This window comes from Eriocheir sinensis, chromosome 43 (genome assembly GCF_024679095.1).
Source record: "Eriocheir sinensis breed Jianghai 21 chromosome 43, ASM2467909v1, whole genome shotgun sequence".
Lineage (NCBI taxonomy): Eukaryota > Metazoa > Arthropoda > Malacostraca > Decapoda > Varunidae > Eriocheir > Eriocheir sinensis.
Genome location: NC_066551.1, coordinates 11250636 through 11278397, shown reverse-complemented (window position 1 = coordinate 11278397; position 27762 = coordinate 11250636). Strand labels below are relative to the sequence as shown.

Here is a 27762-nt window from a genome sequence, read left to right as displayed (position 1 = left end):
ATTGCTGAGGGATGAATCAGAGGGCAATCAAAATGAGAGAGAAAATCAATCTCTCTCTCTCTCTCTCTCTCTCCTACCATGATGCACGACAAATAGTTACTCTGTGAACGAGCGATGCTTTTCATCATACTTTCTATACACGCACTGATCGTTCAACAATTGTCTTTTCACGATTTATCGAACATTAAATGATGCTTTTTCGGAGAGTGGCCGGGCCTTGACGAAAACGAGTTCATAAATGAATGAAACACCGTAGTAGTACACAATAAAGAACCAGGATGCATGTTGTTCTGAACGGGAAACCTTCAACACGTAGACGAATACAAAACATATTTTGAAATAAAGCAAAATAAGAGGACTGATTATTGAAGAACGAAAAATATTAACAAGAATGTGAAAACAACCGTCCAAGAATAGAAATGGAATGAAAGAATGACAGAAACGGATTCAGTCTCCTTAAGGTCGATGAGGAACGTAAGAGACCTGCAACTCCTTCCTGTATCACCTCATTCCTCCTTCCCTTCATTCCCACACTGCCCCTTTCAGCTTCCTCCTCCTACAAACCCGTCTTTCTCGAGTCCAGACCTTACCGTTCCAACTTGCTTCTCTTTGTCGTCTTCACCTCCAATCATACTCCTTTATTTTCCTTCCTCGTCTCCTTCATTTCGACCACATTCTGCTCCTCAGCTTTTTCTTTCTCTCCTTTCCTACACGACACCTCATTTCTCCTTATCAGTCCTTTCCTTATCTTCAACTCAATCTGCTCTTCCTATTCCTCTTATTGCACCCTTCACATTCTTCTTCTTCTTCTTCTTCTTCTTCCTCTTTTCTTCTTCTTCTTCTTCCTCTTTTCTTCTTTTTCTTCCTCTTTTCTTCTTTTCTTCTTTTCTTCCTCTTTTCTTTTTCTTTTTCTTTTTCTTTTTCTTTTTTTCTTCTTCTTCTTCTTCTTCTTCTTCTTCTCCTCCTCCACTTTTTATTGTACCCTTTTCCTGTCGTAAACATTTAGAGGCAGCAACACCCCAGCCTAACTTAGGACTTACTCACACGTTCCCCTTGTCCTTCTGTGTCCTTCTGTTGCTCCATCTCCTGCACCTCGCTCCTTCAGGCTCCTTCACTCTACTTTCTCCATTTCTATTCCGACAAAAATTCACCGCTTCCATTTTATATTTTAGCTCTTCGTATTCTTTTTATCCTGCTTATTTATTCAGCATTATTCACTCCCTGTATTCCGTGTACGTTTTTATTTTTTTTTTTTGTTTTATTCACTTTTTTCCTATATTTCCTCATCACGTAACGATTTTCCTGTTCGCTTTCCGTGTTTTCTTACTTGCTAGTCCATCAGTTCCTTCCCCCGTCACACCCACCTCATTTTCCAGCTACTTCCGTGCACTGTGACACCTCCTCCATTTCTATTTCCTTCCTGTACATCCTTTCAATAGCATCTGCCCACCTCATCCCTACTTCCCCCAGCCCTACCCTCCCACTCTCCCAACACTCCTTTGCCTTGCCTTTTCCTTCCAGTAGCATCGCCTTTATTTTTTCGTCTCATCCCTCACTCCTCATTCCATTTTCTCAGCATTCCCTTATTCCATACATGTATTTCCTATTTCACTCACCTGTTGCCTTGTTCACTTTCCTCAAGGTCACCCACGCCCTCTTTCTCCCTCCCCAGCCATCATGTTACACCTTCCTTCTCTCGTATTCCGACTTTTTTCCACTCAAGGTGAATACGTAGGCAAATTTCTCCTTCTTGACATGACCTGTTTTCTTGGTGGGCGGTGCGGTGCGGTGCGGAGCGAGAAAGTCTTAATGTTTGCCTTTTCTCACACCCCTACGTCCCCTCCTCTTCTTCCCCCTTTCATCTCTCCTCTCCGGAACCATCATCCTCCCAGTGTTTGCCAAGTCTCGCTATTCGGCTTTTGATGTTCTAGAGGCGTTTTGTGCTGCGTGTTGCCTCTGATGGTTTAAGTAAGAACGTGTGTGTGTGTGTGTGTGCATGTGCGTGTGCATGTGCATGTGCGTGTGCGTGTGTGTGTGTGTGTGTGTGTGTGTGTGTGTGTGTGTGTGTGTGTGTTTCTTTTCCTGTGGCGCTGATTAGAATACACATTGAAGCACCTTTGTGGCTTTTAACTTCTTGCCGTACAGGTGTGGCTGCTTCCTCGGTCACCTGATTCAATACAGTGTCGCGGCGGCGGTTTGTTTTGCTATGCCCACGCGAGGCAAGGCAACAACATGACAGCGGATCTTCATAAGGGAATTAGCTCTTCTTCTTCCTCTTTTTCTTCTTTTTTTCCTCTTCTTCTTTTCCTTCTTCATCTTCTTCACTCTTCTCCTTAATAAAGCACAGCAGCCTTTCCTATCCTCCTCCTCCTTCACCCCTTCTCCTTTTTCATCATTTCCTCCTCCTCCTCTTCCTCTTCCTCCTCTTAATCAATTTTTGTAAAGGTGAGATTTTCCCCTGAGACTAATTTGTTCAGTGACTGCGTCTTCCTTTCGCTGTCCGTCTCTTCCCCATCTCATTATTGTCTCATTGTTCTCACCGTGTCCTTCATTCATCCCTTCCTCCCTTCCCCGCGCTCGTCACGGCTAGACAAGATTGATGAAAAGAGTAAGTCAGCGGGCAACGCCTTCCTCTCTCCCCTGTGGCGGGCGGTCAACTCTTTTCTGTTCTTAGCTTTGTTCGATTGTGGCTGGTGAGGTATGGAGGCAAAACTGGTCGCAATGCCCTCCGTCTCTCCCTATCTCTTTTTCCCTTTCCCCTTATGAGTATTTTAATTTCTGTGCTGTTCTCTTTATTCTTACACGGTTGCTAAATGGCGGATACGTTCATTGACTTCAGGGGCAATGCACACCGCACGAGCCACAAATGAAGGACTCTGGTCATATGATTACAAACTTTGAAGGCATTATCACACGAGACAAACATTCACAAACACTCCAATCTCACATTAGCAGCCTCTTCAACATCGGACATTCACTTTTGTTTTCCATTAAGATACACTGATTCGATGAGAGAGGGGACAGCAGAGATAAATGAGGCGAATGAGGAAAATGGAGAGAAGGAAGAATATTTTTGAGGGGGAAACAGAAAATTGAAAGAGGAATGCAGAACAAAGAGAAGACTAGGCAGAAAAAGGAGAAGGGATAACAAAACAATGGGAGGGGGAAACAGACATACGAGAGGCAACAGCAGAAAAATATGAGGAGGCAACTGAGCAATGAAGAGGAAAAGCAGAAATATGGACGGGACAACATAAATAATGGCTGGTGATGACAGAGCAATGGGAAGGGAGAGCAGAAAATAAGTGGCAATAGCAGAAAAATTAGTCTGCCTGGAAATGGGTTACTGTCATGAGTCAGGTCAAAACAACGCAGAGCAATCATAGTCAAAACTTGAGGAACAATGTAAGTGAGTGAGAGAGAGAGAGAGAGAGAGAGAGAGAAACTATAAATACTATCCCTCTCTCTCTCTCTCTCTCTCTCTCTCTCTCTCAGAATTAATGTTTTTTTCTATTCACCGCTGCCATTACCTCCTGCTTCTTTCCCTTCACTTCGATAAATAGCCACGGGAGGGGAGGAGAGGAGGAATGGAAAGAAAGATCATAAAAGGGGTTATAGGTGGCAATAAAAAGGAAGCGTGGAGAAAGTGGAGTAGGAGGAGTACCCAACGCCACAAAAGAGCATCCCACCCGATGTCCGCGACGTGGCAACGGATCAAGATGTATAGACGTCGCTTTGGAGACTTAACCTTTCACCTCCCGGAGAGTGCGTGAAGATTTATCACTTACCACGAGGAGCGGCCATTCTCCAGGCAATTACTACAATGCCCGGCGAAGGAAAGTGAGTGTGTGTGGGTGTGGGTGTGGGGGTGTGTGTGTGGGTGTGGGTGTGGGTGTGCGCGCGCATGAGAGAGAGAGAGAGAGAGAGAGAGAGAGAGAGAGAGAGAGAGAGAACCCAAGACATGCACACGCTTATATAGGTAATGTATCTCGTTCATTTTCGATCGTTTACTCTAGTATTTTTTATATATATATGCCGCTGAGACGAAATAAAACTATTATCATTATTATTATTATTATTATTATTATTATTATTATTATTATTATTATTATTATTATTATTATTATTATTATTATTATTATCATTATTATTAATTTAGCACCGCGAGTACGCACATGTCATTAATGCTCGAGTTGAATTCTAGTAAAACAGAGAAAGAAGAAGACAGAAGGAAAAACAATAAAGCACATATTTATCTTCACCGGGGAGGAGACAAGCGAATAAGAAATTAACCTGACAGCTCTATTTTCATCGTCTGCAAAAAGATATATATAGTTTTGCAAGGTCGGTGATTTAGATGTTAGACCTCTGCCCTATTTGTGACATGTTTAAAACGTGTTATACATTACCGTGTAGCTTTATCGAGAGGAAAATAAAATAATACGATAAGAAACCGGAACAAAAACTCCAGCCTGGTCATTGTAATATTGCGTCGGTCAAAGTGTCTTAACATTTATTTCTATAATGTGAAAGTAAGAAGAGGCGGACGTTGTTTTCTCGTAGTGACACACATTTATAACGTCCATTGTCTCTTAAGTGAACCATTTGTCTTGTTTTTCCCATTTTCTGGTAAATTTCAAGATAAGATAGAGATGAGAGCAGTCCATTTATATTTCCTCGGGGCGCTATTACGTCTCTCTCTCTCTCTCTCTCTCTTGTAAATGGATGCCAACATTTACCACAACAACGCGACTCTCTCTCTCTCTCTCTCTCTCTCTCTCTCTCTCTCTCTCTCTCTCTCTCTCTCTCTCTCTCTCTCTCTCTCTCTCCCCCCCCCGTGAGCAGCATCCCTGACAGGTGTGTGGTACAACCCGGCAGGTGTCTTTTGCCTCAAGTCACGGAAATGTGTGCGTCTCATATTCTCAGGAAAGCGCTTTTCTTATCTTGGTGCCTTCTGCAGAGGAGAGGAAGTGCAAGAGGAGGAGAAAGAGCGGAAGTAACGGAAGGAAAAATGGAAGGACGAACTGAGGATGAATGAGAAAGCGAAATCCGGAGACGTGGAGAATGGATGATTTTTAGTAGGCAAAGATAATGAAGAGGAAGAAAAGGAAAAGGAGAATGAAGAGGAAGAGAAGGGAGGAAGTAGGATGGGGCTGAGGAAAGGAAGGGACAACGGAAATAAGCAAGAAATACGACACAAATAAAGGAAGTACATTGGCAGCAAAAGTAGGGAACGTAGAAAGGGAGGAAACGTTTGGAGGAGCCTAAGTAGCTCCGGAAGAAGGGAATAAAACGGGAAGTAAAGGCGGAAACGATAAAGGAAAGAGACGCGACGAAAACAAGGGAAAAAGACGTCAGACTTGAGGAAAGATGAAAAATATAAAAGGAAAGGAACAGATACAATATGGGAGAGCTATTTAATCGATTGCTTGAAGGTGAGAAAAGGAGAAATCAACAGAATTGAGACAAGACTAGGAACAAGAGAGAGGGAAGAAAGAGAGAATGAATGAGAGAATGAGTGAGAGAGAATGAAAAGAAGAGAGCACTTCATAAAACAACCCGAGGAGCAACATTCGTGTACCTGAGAGCACACTGGTCTCTTGCGTCGCTTTCGACATTACTTGCAATATTGTTTACCGCCACTCAGGTGTGCTTGCAGAGGATGGTGTCACGCAAAACATTTCTTAACGATTGTAATTATCACATTTGCATGATCAACTGCGCTGCTTTGAAAGCTAAGACAACGAACTAAAGCATCCTGACGTATGATTAACAAGGAAAACATTTTATAACCTGACCTCTTTGACAGACTGAATTGGATCAAGATTTTAAACCGAAGCCCAGAACAGGTAAACAGTGAACCATTTTCGTCACATGTAAGTGTTCGCTCACCTGTTTTTTAGTTTTTTGTGTGTGCTTCTTTGCAGGTCGAAAGTGCTTAACATCATTCTCTTGATTAGAAGGGCAAATACAGGAAAACTAATAGTCATTTCCTTATTTTTTGCAGTCTTCTTCGTCGTTCTGTTAATACTATGTGTGTGTGTGTGTAACTTTAAACATATTTTAAGTTTGTTGCTGCTGTTTCAATATGACATTCATGTTAACTCTCTCTCTCTCTCTCTCTCTCTCTCTCTCTATCTCTATTATACGTACATTGTTAGTCTCCCTAAATTGAGTGCAGCAAGAACTCACTCGGCTGTTCGTTGCTCACGCCTCAGGGAAGCGCCAAAAACTCGCCACTCGAATCACTCTGACTTCCATGGATCATCCGGATAACTCTTCACCTCTCTACTTGACCATCGTTATACCTGTCTATCTGCTATCCATTTATTTCTGTACTTCCCATGCCCTGTCCACGCGTGTCTATCCTTCTCAGCAACAGTTTATCTAGGTGTCTGTCTCCAGGTATTCGTTTCTCCAGGTAACCGTCTTTTCCTTTCCGAGTGTCAGTCCCAACCTCTCTAGGTACCCGTCCCTTCCCCTACACAGATACTAGGCTCCTTCCAAGCAGGTACCCGCCAGAATCCCAGTCCTCTGTCGCCCGGTACGCAACACACAGGTACTCATCTCCCACTCTCCTGGTATCCGCCAGATTTCCGGTGCTGCATAGGCGGCCATGGACCACACAGGTATTATATAGTCTCCCTCCCTTCAGGTACCCGCCACGTTACCAGTGCTGCATCTCCCGGTACGCAACACACAAGTATTCGTCTCCCTCAAAACAGAGACCCCACAAGATTCCCGGGGCCGCATCGACCAGCACGCAGCACACAATCTATGTTCGAAACTTTGCCAGTTTCAAGACAACTTCAACGTGGAATGGAAGTCAGTCATGTTTATTCTTCATAAAGTTGCCGTTTATTTATGTATTTTCTTTATTTAATTATTCTTCTCTTTACTTCAGTTCCTTTTTTCTACCACTTTCCGCATTCCTTTTGTTTCGGGTGTACACACACTCAAAAAAATATCGTTACACATTCAGCACGATACAAACTGACACCAAGGACGAAGCCATTGAGAACAAGCTTCTCATGTTGGTATCACTGAGTGTGTTGGGTGTGGGTTCACTTGCCTGAACCAAGGGAGCGGTACTCGTAAATGAAGCAATATAATATGAGCTGGCACAGTAACGCTTCATGAAACACACAGGTGGAGTTTTCGTCGAAGTTAATTGATTTGTATTCTATGTTGCTATAATATTATAGTGTTTGGGGTGATGAAATTATCCTTTAACACATCATACACAAGTGAAGAGTTAAAATTTCGTCCATTTAGGATACAATATGATAAACACCTTGCGGTGATGAGTCACTCAGGATTCGGACATCAGAGTGAATCCCACTGACTGATCGCCACATACGGCTCCACTGAGCCTAGGAGGTTACGTAAAACTTAGCTAACCCTTATGATAGATTTATAGTAGATTATAAACTTGCCTCATCACCCAAATGGTAAGATAACGTTGGCATTGGTTTCACTAGTAGTATAGCATGCACTACTTGAGTCACGGTATTCGCTTTTTTTTTTTTTTTTTTTTTTTTTTTTTTTACGTCGCGGCCTATTGCGCCGGTAGGCTTCTTCCCGGTGGGGCCTGATGGTCGGCCCAAGGCTACTTCCCGGTGGGGCCTGATGGTCGGCCCAGCCCGTTCTGGCACAGGCGAGTGTTTATAGTGGCGCCATCTTGCATTGGCTCATGCTGCCCTCCCGGAGCTCATCTTTAATCCTAGAATCTAGAGTCCGGGTTGATAGGTGGTCATCTGGACATCATGTGGGTAGTTTTAAGCCACTCGGCGGCGGGTAAAAAATCCCAGCTTGGTGGCACCGGGCGGGGATTGAACTCGCGTCGTCCTGAACGCGGCGCCGTCACTCTGTCGACTCAGCCACCGCCTCCCCATGGGTAATGGAGTTGTCTCGAAACAATCATGGAATGCACCCCGTACGATTAATACTCTAATAATTCTCGGCGAGTCATTATACCAGCATGTTAGACAAATTAACTCTTGCATGCAAGCTATTTAATAAATTACTCTTTTCCAGAGACGGCTAATTACAGCAATTCAAAACGTTCGCGCCAAATTCCTTATTCGTTAACTTAAAAGGCGCGCAAAGTTCTTACTTTTTTATTAGGCAATGAGGCAGCACAAGAGAGAAGGGTAGCTCGGGAGTAGATTGAAATAACCTGTAGAAATCCATGCAACTCTCTTTAAACTTTATCTTTCTTACCAGCAATGCTTTTAGCGTTGCAATTTGAAGTTGTTTTTTTTTTCAGATGCCCAGAATTTGTTCATGAAAGAAAAGACACGCTCAGTGGAGGCATTAGTTCCAGGATGGCACATTATGAACTGAACTATATCTGACATGCGTTGATGGTTGTTTTTACCTCTGACATGAGAGAATACTTCTACCCACCGCTGTTACGTATATCATATGAGCATTAGTGTTTAATAATTTGTGAACATAAAGCTTAAACAAGTGGCACTCAAATCACTCCGTTAATATTATGGTGATATCCGGTATCTCGGTGTCTCCCTTCCTCTCTATCCCTCCCTTAAGAGGGTCCTGTCCTGCTCCCCCCAGCAGAGCTGAGGTGGTGGGGGTGATCACTCTTACCAACCCTGCCGAGATTACCGGGTTGCTCAGTGTGAAAATCGTCGGACCCCACTGTAACGATAGTTTTTTGAGTGTGTGTACATTTCATGGAATGAGGTACGATTTCTTGTCAAATCGTGAGAAATATCAGTTTCGCGTGTAAAACAGAAATAAGTAAAAGTATACCGCAAGTTAAATTATACCTTTATTACCATGAGCTCTGCAGCCACTCAGTACCCTGAACGACGAAATTTCATTGCAGGAAATATAGGCATTAGATTTATGGCTACGCCCCATTCCACCTCTTAACACCGTGCCACGTGTACAGAAGGAAGGGGGGTGACAGGCAGACTCTGCAACCCTCCGAAGTTTCCTCCTCCTCTCTCCCACTCACTCTTGTCTTTCATCATGCACGTATTAGATACCTCGGCCTACACACACACACACACACACACACACACACACACACACACACACACACACATACGCAGGCAACACACGCGGCTGAGTGGCTGACTGGCAGGTGTGTTTTGTATTCTTGTTGACCGCCACGGAGATGAGACGAGGCGGCCAGGCCTTTGAAGGCCATAAACATCCCGAGGAAGGTCACCGGCGAAGGAAACACAGAAGCCGTAACTTTGTGTTTGGGCCAAACCCTCGGGATCAGCCTCGGGGTGGCCAGGACGAAGACGAGATGGGTTTAGGGGACGTGGGAGGGCGGAGAGGAAGGCAGGGATGGAGGGAGGGAAGGGATGAAGGAAGGAAGAGACTGAAAGGAGAAAGGATGGAATGACGAACAGGGAGTGGAAAAGGGCTCAAGGATAAGGAAGGTGCGTAACAAATAACTGAGGAAGGAAACTGAATGAGGAAACGGAGGAGCAAGAAAGAGGGATTGAAAAGCTAAGGACTAAATGAGAATACGGAAGAGGACGAAGAGCAGGAGGAGTGTGCGTGGGGAAAGATGGGGAACGAAGATCAGTAAAGAGGAGATGGGACTGTGTGAAAGTGTGGGGCAGGATGGATCAGGAGGGATGAAGAACGGTGGACGGGCGTGAAGGAGGCTGTCTTTGGGTCGAGTCTTTAAGCCCTTCGTCTTCTCGTCCCTCGCCTGGTAGAGTTCCATCCCATGCATTCTTAACCATCTCCAGATCACCATATTCTTTCATGCAAATATATCTTTCCCTCCCTATCTCCTTTTTCTCCTATTCTCTCATTTTCCTCGTCTTTTCCTTCTTCCTCTTTCCTCTCCACCTTACGTTTTCTTTTCCTCCTTGAGATTCTCCGTATTTTCTTTTTTTTTTTTTTTTGGCTCTTCTTTCGGCCACACGCTTCGCCTTTATGCACGTGAACGACGCTCCTTTCCACACCATTGTTTCTTAAGTTGTAAATCACTCACGCCCTTTTCTTCCTTCTCCTCGGCGCCACGTTCGAAGGTTTCATTTTATATTCCTTTCTTTCTGGAACACATTTTTGGTCCTGCAGCTTTCCCTCTCGATGCTGCTTCTTTCCTTCCTCTTTACCCTCATTTCTTCTTCTTCCTCTTTTGTTTTTCTTTTCTCCTTTGCTCTTTTCTACCTTAGTGTGTGCTTTTTATTCTTCTACTCTTACTTCTTCTTTTTTTCTTCTTTTCCTTATTCCTATTTTCTACTATTCTTTTATCTTCGCGTTGTTACTCCTCCTCCTCCTCTCCCTCCTTCTCCTTCTCCTCCTCCTTTTCCTCCTCCTCCTCCTCCTCCTTGTGTAAACTCAATTTGTCACGATCTCTTTTGTCCTTTCTTTTTGGACTCATGTTTCTTCCCTTTTTCCTTATTCCTCCTCTCTTCTATTTTACATTTTCATTCTTCTTTCCATTAATTTTCTTTCTCCTCCTCCTTTCCTTCCTTTTATTCTCTTGTTCTTGTTGTTATCGATGTTGCTGTTCTTGTTGTTGTTATTTCTTCGTCATTTTCTTTTGTTTTTTTCTTCATTTAATCTTCATTCTCGTATATTTCGCAATTTACACACATTATTTACGCTTTCTTTGTAAGTAAGTAGCGGGCTTTTTTTTCATTGTTGTTTTCTTTTGTTTTACGCCCTTGCACTGTCTCCTCTGCTGTAAAAAAAAAAAAAAAAAAAAAAACCTAATTCAGTGTTCGAAAACTCGTACACAAAACCTTCGTTCCTTTATCCTTCTTTCCTCTTCCTTGTAAGAAATTTTATCCTATCCACCTTCAGATAGCTTTCTCCCTCCACCACTTTCTCACTCCAACCGGCTCTTACATTTTCTCCTCTTGCACTTTTTATTTTCAAGCTTCATTCCATTTCCTTTTTACCCCCCCCCCCCCCCCTTTCTCCTCTTCCTCCTCCTCCTCTTGCTGGTTCTCTTTTTCACTCTTTTCCTTTCCCTCCTTGCCACCTCTCGGACATCCCAGACCGAACCTCCACTGCCCCATGCGTAACAACACCCTCGACTTAGGATCAAACTCGGTACTAATGCTCCTGAGTCTCACTCTCCTCATCCCCGGACAAATGAAGGACGTCTCGCTCGCTCTTTTCGTTAGCTCCGTTTTTTTTATTCTTGGGGGGGGGGAGAAATAGGATTAAGAAATGAAGGAAGGTGTGGTTGAACAAAAGGAGCGGGGAAAAAGAGAAAAGACACGAGGATTGAAGAAAGAGACGAGAAGAGGAAGAGAAGGAAAGGCGATGGTTGTGCCTTGTTGGAGGGTTTTTTATTCTTTTTTTGTGTGTGGGACTTAGAAGCCCCAATATCCATCGATTGCTGGAAGGTTTGACTCCAGAATCAAGGACAAAAAGTCCAGAGAACATTGGTTATGGCGGTTCTGCTTAAATACTGCTTAATGTAGCCTTAAAACCCAACATCCTTGGGCAGAAAAAAAAGGAGGAAGGATAAAATATATTCCTGATAAGACCTATCGATATCGGAGAGGCTTGAGTTAATATTAACAACAACAACTACAACTACAACTACAACTACAACAACAGTAATAATAGTAATAATAATAATAATAATAATAATAATAATAATAATAATAATAATAGTAATAATAATAATAATAATAATAATAATAATAATAATAATAATAATAATAATAATAATAATAATAATAATAATAATAATAATAATAATAATAATAATAATAATAATAATAATAATAATAATAATAATAATAATAATAATAATAATAATAATAATAATAATAATAACAATAATAATAACAATAATAATAACAATAATAATAACAATAATAATAACAATAATAATAACAATAATAATAACAATAATAATAACAATAATAATAACAATAACAATAACAATAATAACAACAACAACAACAACAATAATGACTACAGCACACGGTGGTGATTTAGGAATTGCATGGCGGCCTTTAGTTTGATGTGACGTCAGTATATTGCGTCATCATTGCGTCATCGGTGCATGAATACTTCGCTTTCTATTGGTGGTTAGTATGACACTGACTTGAATTCTACAGTGTGTGTGTGTGTGTGTGTGTGTGTGTGTGTGTGAGGAATGGAGGTTTCAAGGACAATATACTAAGGCCATTACGAGTAGTTCCGTGCGATTGACTCGGATTGTAATATTCTCTTTGGAGACCTAATCTCTCTCTCTCTCTCTCTCTCTCTCTCTCTCTCTCTCTCTCTCTCTCTCTCTCTCTCTCTCTCTCTCTCTCTCTCTCTCTCTCTCTCTCTCTCTCTCTCTCTCTCTCTCTCTCTCTCTCTCTCTCTCTCTCTCTCTCTCTCTCTCTCTCTCTCTCAAATCTCTCTCTCTCAAATCTCTCTCTCTCAAATCTCTCTCTCTCTCAAATCTCTCTCTCTCTCTCTCTCTCTCAACTCTCTCTCTCTCATATCTCTCTCTCTCAAATCTCTCTCTCTCTCTCTCAAATCTCTCTCTCTCTCTCAAATCTCTCTCTCTCTCTCTCAAATCTCTCTCTCTCTCTCAACTCTCTCTCTCTCTCTCTCTCTCTCTCTCAAATCTCTCTCTCTCTCTCTCTCTCTCTCTCTCTCTCTCTCTCTCTCTCTCTCTCTCTCTCTCTCTCTCTCTCTCAAATCTCTCTCTCTCTCAAATCTCTCTCTCTCTCAAATCTCTCTCTCTCTCAAATCTCTCTCTCTCTCAAATCTCTCTCTCTCTCAAATCTCTCTCTCTCTCTCTCTCTCTCTCTCTCTCTCTCTCTCTCTCTCTCTCTCTCTCTCTCTCTCTCTCTCTCTCTCTCTCTCTCTCTCTCTCTCTCTCTCTCTCTCTCTCTCTCTCTCTCTCTCTCTCTCTCTCTCTCTCTCTCTCTCTCTCTCTCTCTCTCTCTCTCTCTCTCTCTCTCTCTCTCTCTCTCTCTCTCTCTCTCTCTCTCTTCACTGCAGCATCCGCACCCCCTCCCCCCTCCCGCATGCACACCTTGCAAGCAGTCATTCAGTGATCCCGCTCCGGAACTTCTCATCCCCACCACTTGCAAAGGAGGAGTTAACGTGTGCCTGGAAAAAAGTGACACGCAAAGTTATTATTCTTTCCCCCGCGAGAATCCAGAAGGAGGGGGAAGAGGAGGTGAAGATGGTGCAGGAGGAGGAGGAGGAGGCAAGAAGGAAGAAAAGTGAGATACATTAGGAAGTGCTGATTCAGGTATAAATTTCTTAGGTAAATTTTTGTAACTGTTCGTAAAGTTGGTCGTTTTAGTTCATTGCACGCACTACACTGCTTCTTCCACTTCCATTCCTCTCTCTCCTTCCACTGCCTCTTTTCTCACCTCTATCCTCTTTTTTGTTCACTTTATCTCTCATATCCTTCTCTTCTACATTGCCTAATATAGCCACTGTGCAACACTTCCTCTTCCTCCTCCTATCTTTTATTTTCCATTTCACTTACCCCCTCCTCCTTTTCCTCCTTTCCCACTTCTCCTCCTTCCACCTCTCCATATTCTCTCTCTCCCTCCCTCCTTAATCTTGCCAATCTTTACAGCTCCTGCCCTAACTCCGTGTTACGAGGTGGCGCAGCGCATTCTTGTGGCCCTGATCGCTGTGCAGGTGTGTTGGCTAGCGTTTGCGGCAGCGAAGTGAAGTTGTGTGTGTTTGTTCTCCGCTGTGATGAAGCGTAGGTGGTGGTGGTAGTGGTGGTGGTGGTGGTTAGTGATGGCTGTAGTAAGGGTAGTTTTGGTGGTGCTTTTATTGGCGGGGGTTAGTGATGGTTGCAGATGTGGTGGTGCCGGTTTTAGTGGTGCAGAAGTGATGGTTCATGTGGTGTGTTATGTTAGTGAAAGGTGGAGAGCTGGTGGTCGTGGTTGCGCGAGTGGAGTTTATCGTGGTGGTAGTTCCAGTGGTGATGGTCGTAGCAGTGGTGGTTTTAGTGGTGCAATGTGGTGGTGGTTCGTGGTCGTTAGTGACTGTGATTAGTGGTGGTGGGGGATGGTGGTAATGATGGTGGTTGTGGTGGTTTTAGTGGTGCTGAGTGGTGATGGTTTTAGTGGTTAGCGGTAGTTCTCAAGGTAGCGGTAGGGGTTTTAGTAGTAATGGTGGGCGTCAGCGGTGATTTGGAAGGGCAGGAAGGAGGTGAAGTGTTGTTGTTAGTGGTAGTGAATTAAAATTATATAATCTTCTGCAATCAACAACAACAACAACAATAGCAGCATCAGTAACAAATTGACAATAAGATGTTATCGAAGATTTTTTTGTTTTTGTTCCGTTCTGATGTATACTAAAATTGTTTCACGATGATGATAACAATAAAAGCTTATGATTATTACAGCAAAAATAAACATTATTATTATTATTATTATTATTATTATTATTATTAGTAGTAGTAGTAGTAGTAGTAGTAGTAGTAGTAGTAGTAGTAGTAGTAGTAGTAGTAGTAGTAGTAGTAGTAGTAGTAGTAGTAGTAGTAGTAGTAGTAGAGGTAGGTGTAGTAGTAGCAGCAGTAGTAGTAGTAGGAGTAGTAATAGTAGTAGTAATAGCAGTAGGAATGGTAGTAATAATAATAATAATAATAATAATAATAATAATAATAATAATAATAATAATAATAATAATAATAATAATAATAATAATAATAATAATAATAATAATAATAATAATGAGAAGAAGAAGAAGAAGAAGAAGAAGGAAATAATAATAATAATAGTGGTAATAATAATTATAATACCAGTAATAATAACAGTAATAATACTTAAAATGGTAGCCTTTTTTTCGTCACACATGACCTGCATTCCTTGGCCGGGACACATTATAATTTCCTTGTTATTACTTCCAAGTAAGCGTAAAATCAAGGCGGGCACAATTTCCTTTTTACCTTATCCATCGCTGGTACATTACCGACTTTTTTTCTTCTCCTAATGGTCGTCTCATCTGCTACCATTTGTCTCTCGTACTCGCCATTTCTCTCTCTCTCTCTCTCTCTCTCTCTCTCTCTCTCTCTCTCTCTCTCTGTCTCTGTCTCTGTCTCTCTGTCTCTGTCTCTCTCTCTCTCTCTCTCTCTCTCTCTCTCTCTCTCTCTCTCTCTCTCTCTCTCTCTCTCTCTCCGTGTTGATACAGAACCAGTTTCTCCTTTCTCTTCTGTAAAATTCTCCCTATGCACAGCCTCTTGTTATACGTGTGGCGAGGGCGTGATGCGTAAGGAATGAAGGAATAATAATTATACGAGGTCTTTTAGAGGTCTTAAAAACATGACGGAATGGCACAATACTCAGGCCTGTCAAATACTTCACGAAGGAAAGAAAATATAACTCAAGAAACGAAACATTATTGAACTAAATCACATCATTGCTTAAATTTCGAAGAACGTATTGTTGTAAATGGACAAATTATTTTCCTTTTAGCATTTCTTTTAACGAAGGAATAAAAAAAGAAAAATAACCACAGTCAAAACGTGCGTCCACATCACTAATATTAATCAAAGAGGTTCGGTTCTCATAACGCGGAGAAAATAATAACGATCCCTTCACAATTTGCCAGCCTCCGTCATCTTGCAACACTTTCCCTTTTCCTGTCACTGTCAATCGGTTATCGCGATTTTCCCACGTTCCTCCGTCGCCCTCTCTGCAAGTTTATCAGATTTATCAAGCATTTTACAGAGGGTTCGCAATCTTCACTCCGTCAAGTTATTAAGTTAAAGGACTTAAAGGGCTTAAGTTAATATACTTTTGTGCGATATTCTTCATTGATTGAATTCCGCCATGCATCCCCCGTGACTCCCCTCTAGACTCAACCCGAGGAGGAGGAGGAGGAGGAGGAGGAAGAAGAAGAGCAGGAGGAGGAGGAGGACGAGGAGGAGGAAAGGGAAAAGGAGTAAAGAGACGAGGACGAGGACAAGGACGATATTACCGATAACAAATACTGAAGCAGAGAACGAAGAGCTAAAGAGAAAGGAAAGTCGGGCCGAGAGCGAGATCAAGGACAAGGACGAGTAGGATGAGGAAAAAGAGGAAGCAAATTGAATACATCTCCTCTATCTGTAGCTCATTCTCCCACCCACTCCTCTCATCTTCTCAATTTAACTCTCACTTTCTCACTTTGCTGCCTTATCCGTCTCCTGTGTTTGCGTCCCTCCGTCCTTCCCGCCCATCTAAGAATGTCTACATGGTCATCTAAGTATGTCTACATTGTCCCCTAAAAATGAATGTCACTTGTAAAGGTGTGTGACACTTAGGCCGCTGATAAGATTTCCTCAATTTTTGCATTCATGTTGAGTTGATAAAAAAGTTATAAACGTTTGGGTTCTGCAGGTTGTATAGTTTGTTTCTTTTATGATTTTCATGAAATGCTTAGCAGTTGGTCACCTCGACATTGCTGGCACTCCTGGAGGCAGCATGAAATTCTCGATTGCGCGGACACACTCCTCTCTTGTGACAGCTCTGGACTTTGACATGATTTTTCATTTCAAGTCTGATTGTTTGGAGGGTTTTCATTAACACGAACCTTCATATAACTCGCATATCTGGGGGTTTCAGGCCGGATCCGTGCGGGGCTCACTCCGAGTCACATTTACTCACATCACATCACATCGATCCTAAATCGTTGCTGCAGCCTAATCAAAGTTTCATTTGAAGTCTGTGCCGTCTAAAGCTTTCTTATGACCTCAAGATAACGTTCCGTTGTATTGTAACAGACTACTCCTTTTCGCTTTTTTAACCAGACACTCCATTGATACTGTGTTCTGAGATGGCCACCAATATAGTGCATTTTGTTGAATGCAATGGATGCTGGAGAACACTCCAGGCGGTGATGTGCCCTGGAAAATATTGTCTTTGCTGTTAAAATGTGAAGTGTGTCTCATCGGAAAACGGCAAATCGTCAACAGGATTCACTTCAATTTTTGTCGCAAAACCATCGACACTTTTTTTTTTTTTTTTTACAGCTCAAGGGCACAAAAAAGTAAACATTAATAAAAAAAGCCCGCTACTCGCTGCTCCTAAAAAGAATCCAAAGAGGTGGCCGAAAGATAGGTCTCCATATCCTCTGCGTCAGCCTCTGTTTGATCTGAGTTCTGTAAGGATAGAACCAAAGGTCCTTGATTAGAATTTCCCTGGATGATTCCACGAGGAGGCTTTGCTCCCAACTGTCTCGTCGGATTGATTTTTTCGTACTTACAACATAAACAATCCATGCTACCCTCACCCCCGGACAAGCACATACCTCAAAACAGACACTACGTCAAAGATCGGAGCTATCCCTAGAGAGGACCGGGTCTGCGTTATCGACAAATGCGCGGGCAGCATTCAGAACTGCAAGCGACGTCTAAGTGGTCATTTTGTAACTCATTTTCTCAGCATCATAATTACAGAATCCAAACTATCAGGACTATTTCATTATCAGCTCAGCTTAATATGAATACAAGAATAAAGCACTTTTGAAATCGCGTGCATTAATGCTACATACGTTTATGAGTTGTGTTCATTTTGGGTCACCCTGCAACTGCGCTCACGTGTTTCAGTGTCAGTCTACGATGTTTGATCCGTATACAGCGAATCTGCAGCAAAGCTAATACTGTTCTAATCTTCTTTTTCACCATGGGACGTTTTAGGATCTACGGGACGTTGTAGGATTCTTGGATAATCTTGAAGAGGGAAAATAACTGTCGATCTTGCTTCGGTATTCTCGTATCAGGTAAGGCAGGGACACAGAGGAAAATGGAGAAAACAAAGGGAATAGGAAAAGAATGAGGACTGGGATTATGTGAAAAGGTGAGAAGCAAGAATATAAAAATAACGTGAGAAAGAGATGAAGGGGAATGGCGTGGTATAAGAATAGGTATAGGATAAAAACGAAGACTCGCGCATTAAACAGGGATGGGAGGAGTAAGAAGATAATGGTAACATGAGTAAGGGAAGGAAGGGAAGGACAGAGTAAAGAGGTAAAAAGGCAGAGGCCAAGAAAGAGGATAATGATAAGATTTTTTATTTTTTTTTTTTTTTTTTTTTTGACGTCGCGGCCTATTGCGCCGGTAGGCTTCTTCTCGGTGGGGTATGATGGTCGGCCCAAGGCTTCTTCCCGGTGGGGCCTGATGGTAGGCCCAAGGCTTCTTCTCGGTGGGGCCTGATGGTCGGCCCAAGGCTTCTTCCAGGTGGGGCCTGATGGTCGGCCCAGCCCGTTCTGGCGCAGGCGTGTGTTTATAGTGGCGCCATCTTGTGTTGGCTCATGCTGCCTCCCGGAACTCATCTTTGAGCCTCTCTTTGGAGAGGTTATCTAGAGCCCGGGTTGATGGGTGGTCTTCAGGGCAGCATGTGGGTAGTCTTAGGCCACTCGGCGGTGACTGAAAAACCTCAGCTGTGCGGCGGCTAGGATTCGAACCCGCATCCCTCCTGGAACTCCTGAACGCGGGGCCGTCACGCTAACCACTCAGCCACCGCCTCCCCTAATATGAGAATGAAGGTGACAAAAACAAAATAATAGGAAGGTAAAATGAACGCCTGAGAAAAGAGAGGGAAGAACGGCTAAAAAAGGTAAGAAGAGAAGGAAAAGTGAAGTCATTAGTTTAATAGGGTAAGTACCCAAACTTTTTTTTTAAATATTAGGGAGGGGGATACAAGCGAGTAAGGAGAAAATATGAAAGGAATGAGAGCAAGCTTCTCAAAATGTTCATTGGGAGATATATTCTTAAGAGAGAAACGGTGAGAAAAAGACAATAAACCTGAGACATGGGTTGAAGAGATTAAGAACGCAGACCAGAATGTAGCAGGATCTCAAAGGGGAATCGGGATGCAGTTCAAAGGATTGCGACGCCGGAATGGAAAAACATAAGAGTTAAAATTCGTCAAGATATGATTCGAGGAAGGGAAGGTGTGAGGGAAGAGGTGAAGAAAACACTGCCAGATGTTGTGAGTGAGAGTCCCGTGAGGAAAGAAGAGATGGAGATGGAGAGGTGGGAAAAAATAAAGTCGCAGTGGCAATAGCAACACATTTTTCATGCAGTGCATCACGGACAACAGTCAATTAATATTTCTCTCTCTCTCTCTCTCTCTCTCTCTCTCTCTCTCTCTCTCTCTCTCTCTCTCTCTCTCTCTCTCTCTCTCTCTCTCTCTCTCTCTCTCTCTCTCTCTCTCTCTCACACACACACACACACACACACACACACACTCTCTCTACACACTCTCTACTCTCTCACAAACACATACTCACTCTCTCTCTCTCTCTCTCTCTCTCTCTCTCTCTCTCTCTCTCTCTCTCTCTCTCTCTCTCTCACACACACACACACACACACACACACACCGCTCCGGCAGCTCAGTGGTAGAACGTTGCGCTTCCAAGCTCCATGGTCTGACAGGTGGAGGTTGGAGCCCCGCTCCCATTGAGCGAGGGGGATGGGGTGTGCGGTGTGTGAACGTTCTGGCAGTACCCAGAGATCGACTATAAGGAGTTAGATTTGAGTCGGTAGGGTAGTTGCTGGCGATTGCGAGCCCAGCTCGTCAAGCCACACACACACACACACACACACACACACACACACACATACATACACACACACACACACACACACACACACACACACGGCCCGGTAAGTCAGTGGCTAGGCCGTGGTGAATAACACACACACACACACACACACACACACACACACACATACACACACACACACACACACACACACACGACCCGGAGCTCAGGCTGACACAGCGCAACCTGGACGAGGCAGCCTCCACCCACCGCCTTGATGACTTGTTAGCCCGCGTCAACCAGGTCGACCGTGCTCGCCTCCTCGCCGCCTCAGCACCACACAGCGGGGCCTGGCTGTCAGCCGTCCCCGTCGAGGTCCTTGGCCTCCTTTTGCCCGACGAGGCGGTCCGCATGAGCGTCGCCCTGAGGTTGGGCACGCACGCCCAACAACCTCACCGCTGCCGCTGTGGGGCAATGTCCGACGCCAAGGGCTATCAGAGCCTGTCCTGCCACAGGAGCCCCGGTCGACTGCCCCGCCAAACAGCTCTCAACGACGTCATCTACCGGGCCCTGGCCGCCGCTGGCTCTCGGCCATCCTCGACCCGCGAGGCCTGGACCGAGGTGACGGTCGCCGACCGGACAAAATTACAGTCTTCCCCTTTAGGCGAGGCAAGATGTTGATGTGGGACGCCACCTGCATCAACACATTCTCCACCACCCACACCATCAACTGTGCTTCCGCCGCCGGAGCCGCCGCAAGAGCTGCCGAAGAGCGCAAGCGTCACCGCTACGTGGCCCTCGCCCAGCGATACGACTTCGTGCCTCTCGCCGTGAAGACAAGCGGCGTGCTAGGACCTACCTTTGGAGACCTGCTGCAGGACATCGGCAGGCGCATCAGCCAGCGCAGTGGGGAGCCCCGTGAGACGGCATGGCTGAGGCAGCGCGTCAGCATCGAAGTGGCACGCGGCAACGCAGCAGCGGTGTGTGGGCCCCCGGACCGTAGCCCACACCCTTAGCGGAAGCCCGCATACGCCTACACACGCACACATGCACGCACGTACACGCACGCGCACGCACACACAGACACACGCACACACGCAGACATTTTCCTTCCCTAAGAGGTGAACGTCACAGCAGCCTGCGAAGAGGTCGGGGCAGCTGCCATCACACCGTGTGATGCCAACGAAATAAATATTGGTGGATACGTCACACACACACACACACACACACACACACACACACACACACACACACCTTCACCATTGGCACTCCCTCACAATTATTCACACAACACCTGTAGTTCTTATTCATTAACCCGAGTGTTGGCAGGCGGGCCGCGGCATGAGGGCGACGACAACCCGCTTCCTATAAACAAATACTTATTGCCCCGTTAATGCAGACACGAGAACCTGCAGGGAGGGGAGGATAACCCTTCATATATTTCCTTTAATCATCGTTCTTAATTGGTATTCTCATACACACATAATTTACTTCCCAATTATCTTCCTCTCATTCACAGATGGCTGCCGAGTATAAGAGTTGCAAGAGAAAAAGGTACATAATATAAGTTATCATGAACTTATTTATTGTATTCAATTTTCTCGTTTTCGCGCTCATGCTCCAACTTCAAGAGATCTAAAGGGGGCTGGGGTCAAGTTAAAAATTCACGCATATATTCCCCAATCCGAGGGTTGAGGAGCGAGCAGGTAGAAGGTTAAACAAACTCCTTGATAAATATTTGCTCCTTCCACCTCGCGGCTCACGCTGTACTCCCGTGAGAGCTTATGTACTCAAAGCAGTAATCTCTGGCCGGTCTGCTTGTGGTCCATTTAGAATACGTGACCCCTGAGCTGACAAAGACTTAGGTTTTATGAAGAGAGAAAGGTTATGTGGGGTGGGGTCGGGGGCTCCTACATTATTAGTGTAACAGCATCTAGTGTGGGTAAATGTGTCAAGCATAAACCATCCGTGTTGAAAAGTGCAAAGGCTCTGTATGAAATAATAATGATACTGGGTGTTTTTTGTCATTAGAACACACACACACACACACACACACACACTCACATGTATGCCCGTAAGCTAGTGTCAGGCTGAACGGAGTCGCGAGGTGATTCTCCTAATTGTTTTACCGACGCAGCAACTTGCAAGCAATCTCCTCAAGGCAGATGTGTGGGGGACAGGTGTGGGGGGCAGGTGTGGGGAGAGGCATGGTTGGGGGGAAGACGGGGGTCTCCCTCTTCTCCCTTTCCTCTCCACTTCAACATTATTTTGGTATCAGGGAGTAAACGTCGACTGTCTGAATTTGTGAAATCCATCTCTTTAAACGTGTCACGCCTGAAGGGACGCAAGTAACGCGATATTCTGGAATGGTTAGCAGTTTCGTATGTACAAATATATTAATTTGGGGGAAAAATGTTTTTCTGCTCTCTGGTTGGTCTCCGTTTCCCTCATGAATTCAGTAATTCAAATGTGTTGGTGCTCTGTTAATATATTCTATTCATGAGGAAAAGGTTAGAGAGGTGAATCTTGGGTTTGGGTGGATATATAGTGAATGGAAGGTAAATAATTGTGAGGGATAACAAGTATTAAGGCTTGCATGATGATGACAGGTGAAATCATAACAGGTGACAGGAGAAGATTGCCAGGTGTTAAGATTAGAGTAAGACGTTTACGAAAAGAACAATAATGAAGACATGCGTAGGAAAAGTGATTCAGAAAAAGGAAAATAATAAAAAAAGGGTTGAGTGACAACTATAAGGAGGAGAGGATCGAGGAAAATAAAGTGTGAGAAAGGCAATTAAATGTTTAAAATGGTTTAGGCATGAAAAAAAAAAGCAGCATAAGGCAGTAATGAGAGGAGGAGGAGATGAAGATCAGGGAAAGGAAAAAGGAACTAAAGAAGAGTTACAGGGAGAAAAAGTGAAAAAAAAATATAATGCAAATGACAACAAACGATATATATATATATATATATATATATATATATATATATATATATATATATATATATATATATATATATATATATATATATATATATATATATATATATATATATATATATATATATATATATATATATATATATATATATATATATATATATATATATATATATATATATATATATATATATATATATATATATATATATATATATATATATATATATATATATATACTGTATAAAGAAACAACCAAATTTTGAGTAATGAACAGTTTTACAGTTTGTTGGCGAATATTAGTGAAACGAGTATTTCAGTGGTTACCAGCTTATATGTGTATCGTGTTCATATATATAGATATATAGTTATTTATATATATATATATATATATATATATATATATATATATATATATTTTTATAGAGAGAGAGAGAGAGAGAGAGGGGGGGGGGGGGGGAGGAGAAACGATATAAAAATTGAATATTTTGTCGAGCGTTCGGAGCGGTGAGAAAATTGCAAGCATTTGTATTATACATAAGCAACAAAAAAACTTTTAAGCCTTTACCGTAATTACTAGGCATGGAAGCGGGAAAGGTAGAATCATGATTACTCTTTGATTTCTTTTGTGTGTTAATTAACGTGACACACAAAAACAAAGAAAAGACAAACAAGCGTCTGGCTGGAGGTGGGGCTTTCTCTCGGACACTCACCATTTTTCATGTACGTGCTATTTAATCATTTAAGACAGTAACGCACACTGAAGTGGCTCAGGTGGACTGGCGGCAGGTAACCTTTAGTTGAAGCACAAATAAGGCCATAAAGGCCCTAATGAGGAACGCCCTGTTACAACGAAACAATTATTGATACTCTAAACACCACAGAGTTGCCCATGGATCCTTTTCGTTATTTGATTATCGTTCATTGGCATATTAATAAAGCGATGAAAAATTACGATAAATGATATATACGAGGGAGACGGATCTAAGGTTTAACTATTTCTTGAAGGGAAAATGAAAGGTGTATTTTTGTGTAGAAAAAAAATCAGGTAAAAAAAACATAGATGAATTTAACTGACAAGATAAACTCTCTCTCTCTCTCTCTCTCTCTCTCTCTCTCTCTCTCTCTCTCTCTCTCTCTCTCTCTCTCTCTCTCTCTCTCTCTCTCTCTCTCTCTCTCTCTTCAGACAAGTGGCCAGTTCTCTGGAATGGAGACATAACAGTGGACACAAAAGGGTCTGAACCCACGCAAGGAGGGGCTCAGGGTAATGGGCAGGAAGCGGTGGCAGCAGCAGGGGCAAGCAGGAGTGAAGGAGACGGGGTGGCGAGAACGGGGAAGGCGGGGCCCGCCTGTGTGGCGTTTGGGGTAAAGGAGTAAGGGGTAAGGGGTAAGGGGTGAGGTGAAGCGAGGGAGGGAGGGAGGGGGGTTGTTGGTGAGAGGGGGTTGTGATGAGAAAGGCGAGGGAGGTGGGACTACCAAAGGAATGAGAATGTGCATGGCTAAGGTCGGAGGTACTGGAGGCGGTGGTGGTGGCAAAGGTTGTGGCGGTGCTGGTGAAGGGGCATGCGCTCTATCACTAAGCTCAATACATCGGGAATTGAAGCCTCACTCGCGTGGTTCACGAGCCGAAAAGAATATAAACGCGCCGTTCCTTGAAGCTGATGGCTGTGAAGATGGCACTCATCGTCACGCTTCTGGACCACTCGAGTGGTTGTTGTCCTCTCCGCACGGCGGAAACAGGGGGAGTTTTGTTCCACGTCATTTTAGTGTTTGTGTGTTTATGTGTGTGTGTGTTTATGTGTGTGTGTGTGTGTGTGTGTGTGTGTGTGTGTGTGTGTGTGTGTGTGTCGAGTCGGGAATTAGGGTTAGCAAGAGTAAGGTGATTAGTTACAACCTAAAGGCGAAGGAAGTGGAAGAGGAAAAATTGGAGACGGTAATTTACGATGACAGTAATAAAGCGATAGAGCTCATAAGTCTCCACATGTCTTGAACGAGCCTCAGTCGTGCATATGAATATAGCAATTAACATAAGACAAATGAGTTAGGTACTTTGCTGCGCCGGGAGGCCCAGCAGGATAGGGACAGGGAAAGGGAGAGGAGGGAACAAGTGTTAAGTTGAAAATTTTAAAATACTGGAAATCAATTATGAACACCACCAAGAAGACCAACAAAACATACCTATGCTGAAGATCACATGGGCGAGGAGGTCCATGGCCAGGATGAAGAAGGCGAAGCAGAGGGCGGTGAAGGAGTCTGTGATGGTAAGACTGGCAGCTGTCTGAGACGGCCCAAGCCCGCGCTAAGCTCCGGCAGACTCCGGGGCTTCCTTGGGGCGTGAGTTGGTGTGCTGACGGACTGGTAATGAGGAGGGGGACTGCCTCTCCCTGCCGCGGCCTCCTCGTCAGGGGCAGGTCGTCGGAGTACTTCCACGTCAGTGTTTTCTTATTCGCGTCACAGTTCACCCGCACAGCGCATCGCGTCACTTCTCGCGGCTGACTGGCGGCAATGAAATATGACGAACGCTTGAAGCTCCAGTGAGACGGAGCTTCGGAACGGTCGAGTGACGGGGAAGTCGAGATGGCCTCTCTCTCTCTCTCTCTCTCTCTGTGTGTGTGTAGTTCGATCGCCTGTAAGTCTGATGCAATGACGATCACGACGGCCGGATATCGTTTTGTGATGTCATTTTATAGCGTCACTGTTGGTTATTTATTTTATTTATCCCTTCCCGATAACGTCAAAGACGACAACAACCACTCGGCACGACGTTACGTAAATTCACTCCGTGGTGAGGTTGCTACATGTTCGAGTTAAACTTTTCAGTGGAAGAAAATAGGTGTTTTTCTAGCACTGCGTTGAATGAGTTTACATCTAGAAAAGGGTTATGAATCAATATAGTGTTTTCTCTAACAGTTGTAGTCATATTTATTTTATTGTTATCGTTTCACTGAATCATCACGTGTCTCATCTCACGACTTCAGGTGTCTCACGCTGTCCACGTCCAGTATTCATTGAACTGTTTACCTTTGAGGAAGCGGAAACGACGGGAAGTAAAGGTAAGATGAGGTCGAGGATAAGGAGCACTTCCCTGCAGGTATATCTTACGTGCGGAGGATGGATCGGAAGAAAGGAAAGTATGTGAGAGGCGCTGGGTGCGGACAAGTCACCGCCTGTGTTATCGATGCTGCTCACGATCCACGGCGACAGGTTATAGCGGCGCCAGCAGGAGTCAAACCAAGTCTGTGACACACACACACACACACACACACCTGCACAAAGGACACCAGGAGGAGAAACAGTTAATGAGATCCTAAAAGTGCAGGAAATTTACCGCATTTCATCCCATTTTCCATATTAGTCATTTGAACGTGTATGGGAGCAAGAAGAGGGAAGACCCACCAATAGGTAAGGAGTCACAGAAGTCGTCTCCAAAAGTTTATGAGAGAGCGGGGCAGCCAGGTGGCGGAGTCATAGGCGGAGTGAAGCAACAGAGCGGTGTGCGGCCTGGTGCAGGGAACACACGTCTACCTCACCTCACGCAGCGCCGTGTACTGAGTGAGCGGCGAGCGGCGAGCGCAGAGGACGAGGTAGTGCCAGTGCCACACAGCCGGAGAGGTTACAGGCGCTGCCGCCGCCTCCCATGGATCCGCCCGCCTTCCTTCCTTCCTTTCCTCTGCCTCTTCTCCTCTCCTGGCTATGAGGCCCTGAAGAAAGAATTACCCAAGAGCCCCGTTTACCCTTCCCTGCTACAGCGGATGATACTACTGCCACTTATTCAGCCAGTAGGATTTTGATTGCCCTCCGTACAAACGTTCTCAGAGCATGCCGCCTCGCATTCACCCAGCTGGTTCAACCCTAAAAATGAACTTGAAATGAATAATGGTTCGTATATACAGTCTACAATATTTGTATGAGTGAATGCTTGTGTTAGCTGACACGGCCACGAAAATATGACGATTCACACCACTCCGTTTGTTGCATCAGACTTATCCTGCCTCACAGAAATATCGGCGCCGAGTTCGCTTATACATATCTAGGGCAATAAATCGTCATTCTCTTATCTGGACGCACGCAATCCTGCCCAACCATATCAACCCGCTCCCACCCCATCCAATGATATGTCTCTATTCACTTAAACACACACACACACACACACACACGCACACACACACACACACATACACACTAAGGGAAGTCGCTCCCTTCCCAGCCCTTCTCGAGCAATAACTCAATACACCAGCCAGCGAGGAACACAACACCGGCTGACGGCTGCTTTCCTTCCCACATCGTTCCCGACTGATGAATAAAACTAACGGCTTTGTACTCAGTTTACTAAACCAGCAAGGTCACAGCGGGTTGCGTGGTCGGGTCCATCATCATTTTCCTAATTCGTCCGGCACATTATATTCTGCTACCACGGGTAACACACACACACACACACACACACACACACACACACACACTCACACACACACACACACCATTATGGTAGAGTGGGATAGGTAAATATATATGAAATGCGGAGTTACACAGTTAACACAAGGTAAGGCAAAAGGTAAAGTTGGGAGCATACGCTACAGCTGCGCATGGTCACAGTGCTCATCTCCGTCGCATTGGCCGTTCAGCCTGTGGTGAGAAGGATCCCGGGACGTAAGGTGACATCTGAGCTGCTACAGTTTACCTTTTCCAGGTTTCCCCAGGTAGCCATATATCGACCAGCCCAAAAGGGAGGATGAACAGTATGGTGAGCTGCACGACGACTGCCCGGACAGGGGTTCGAACCTAGGCCCACGAATTCGTAGCTAGACACGTTAACCCCTGACCCAAGGAGGCGTGGTAACACATGTGAAAAATCTGAAAGCAAAAGTAAATAAAAGTATAAGGAAAGAAAACACCAAACATTCCTAAAAACACTAAGACCAATTTTCACCTTGATATGTTTTAACCTCTTCATAACAACACAACACACGTCTGGCCGTTGGGGAACACTGAATCCCTGATATAATGACCAGCACGATCGAGGGGCTGTGCTGGAGCTTTATCAACAGTCTCGGTGGCTCCAAAACGGGACGAAAGCTGTTCACTCACTACCGAAAAGAACCATTTGTAATCTTCCATGATCGCGGAAGCGTGGAAGGCCCTGAGACCCATTTAATTTGCACCCAGAGAATCCAATGTTGTGTGCCCGCACCTTCACCATTCACCTTATTGATGAGAGTGTGTAGTATGTCCAAAAGGGAGGTTTCCAGCATCTTCCTCTTAAAAGGGAAAGAAAAGTAGGAAAAAGTACTAGTGAAGGAAAGTGAAGAAATATAAAAGAACAAAACGAGAGATAAAAAGGAAAGGTAAGCGGGAAAAGGCGAAG

The 27762-nt window shown here is 44.1% G+C and overlaps 1 protein-coding gene across 1 annotated transcript in view; it reads right to left on the bottom strand.

Annotated features, from left to right (window-relative positions):
- The window catches only part of LOC126980209 (zwei Ig domain protein zig-8-like), a 55022-nt gene extending 29069 nt beyond the window's left edge, over nt 1-25953 (bottom strand). Inside the window, exon 1 of the mRNA XM_050829844.1 lies at nt 24579-25953. Within this exon, the coding sequence (XP_050685801.1) occupies nt 24579-24612 (34 nt within the window). The 5' untranslated portion in view covers nt 24613-25953. The remainder of the gene's footprint in view (nt 1-24578) is intronic.
- Between the last annotated feature and the right edge of the window lie 1809 nt (nt 25954-27762).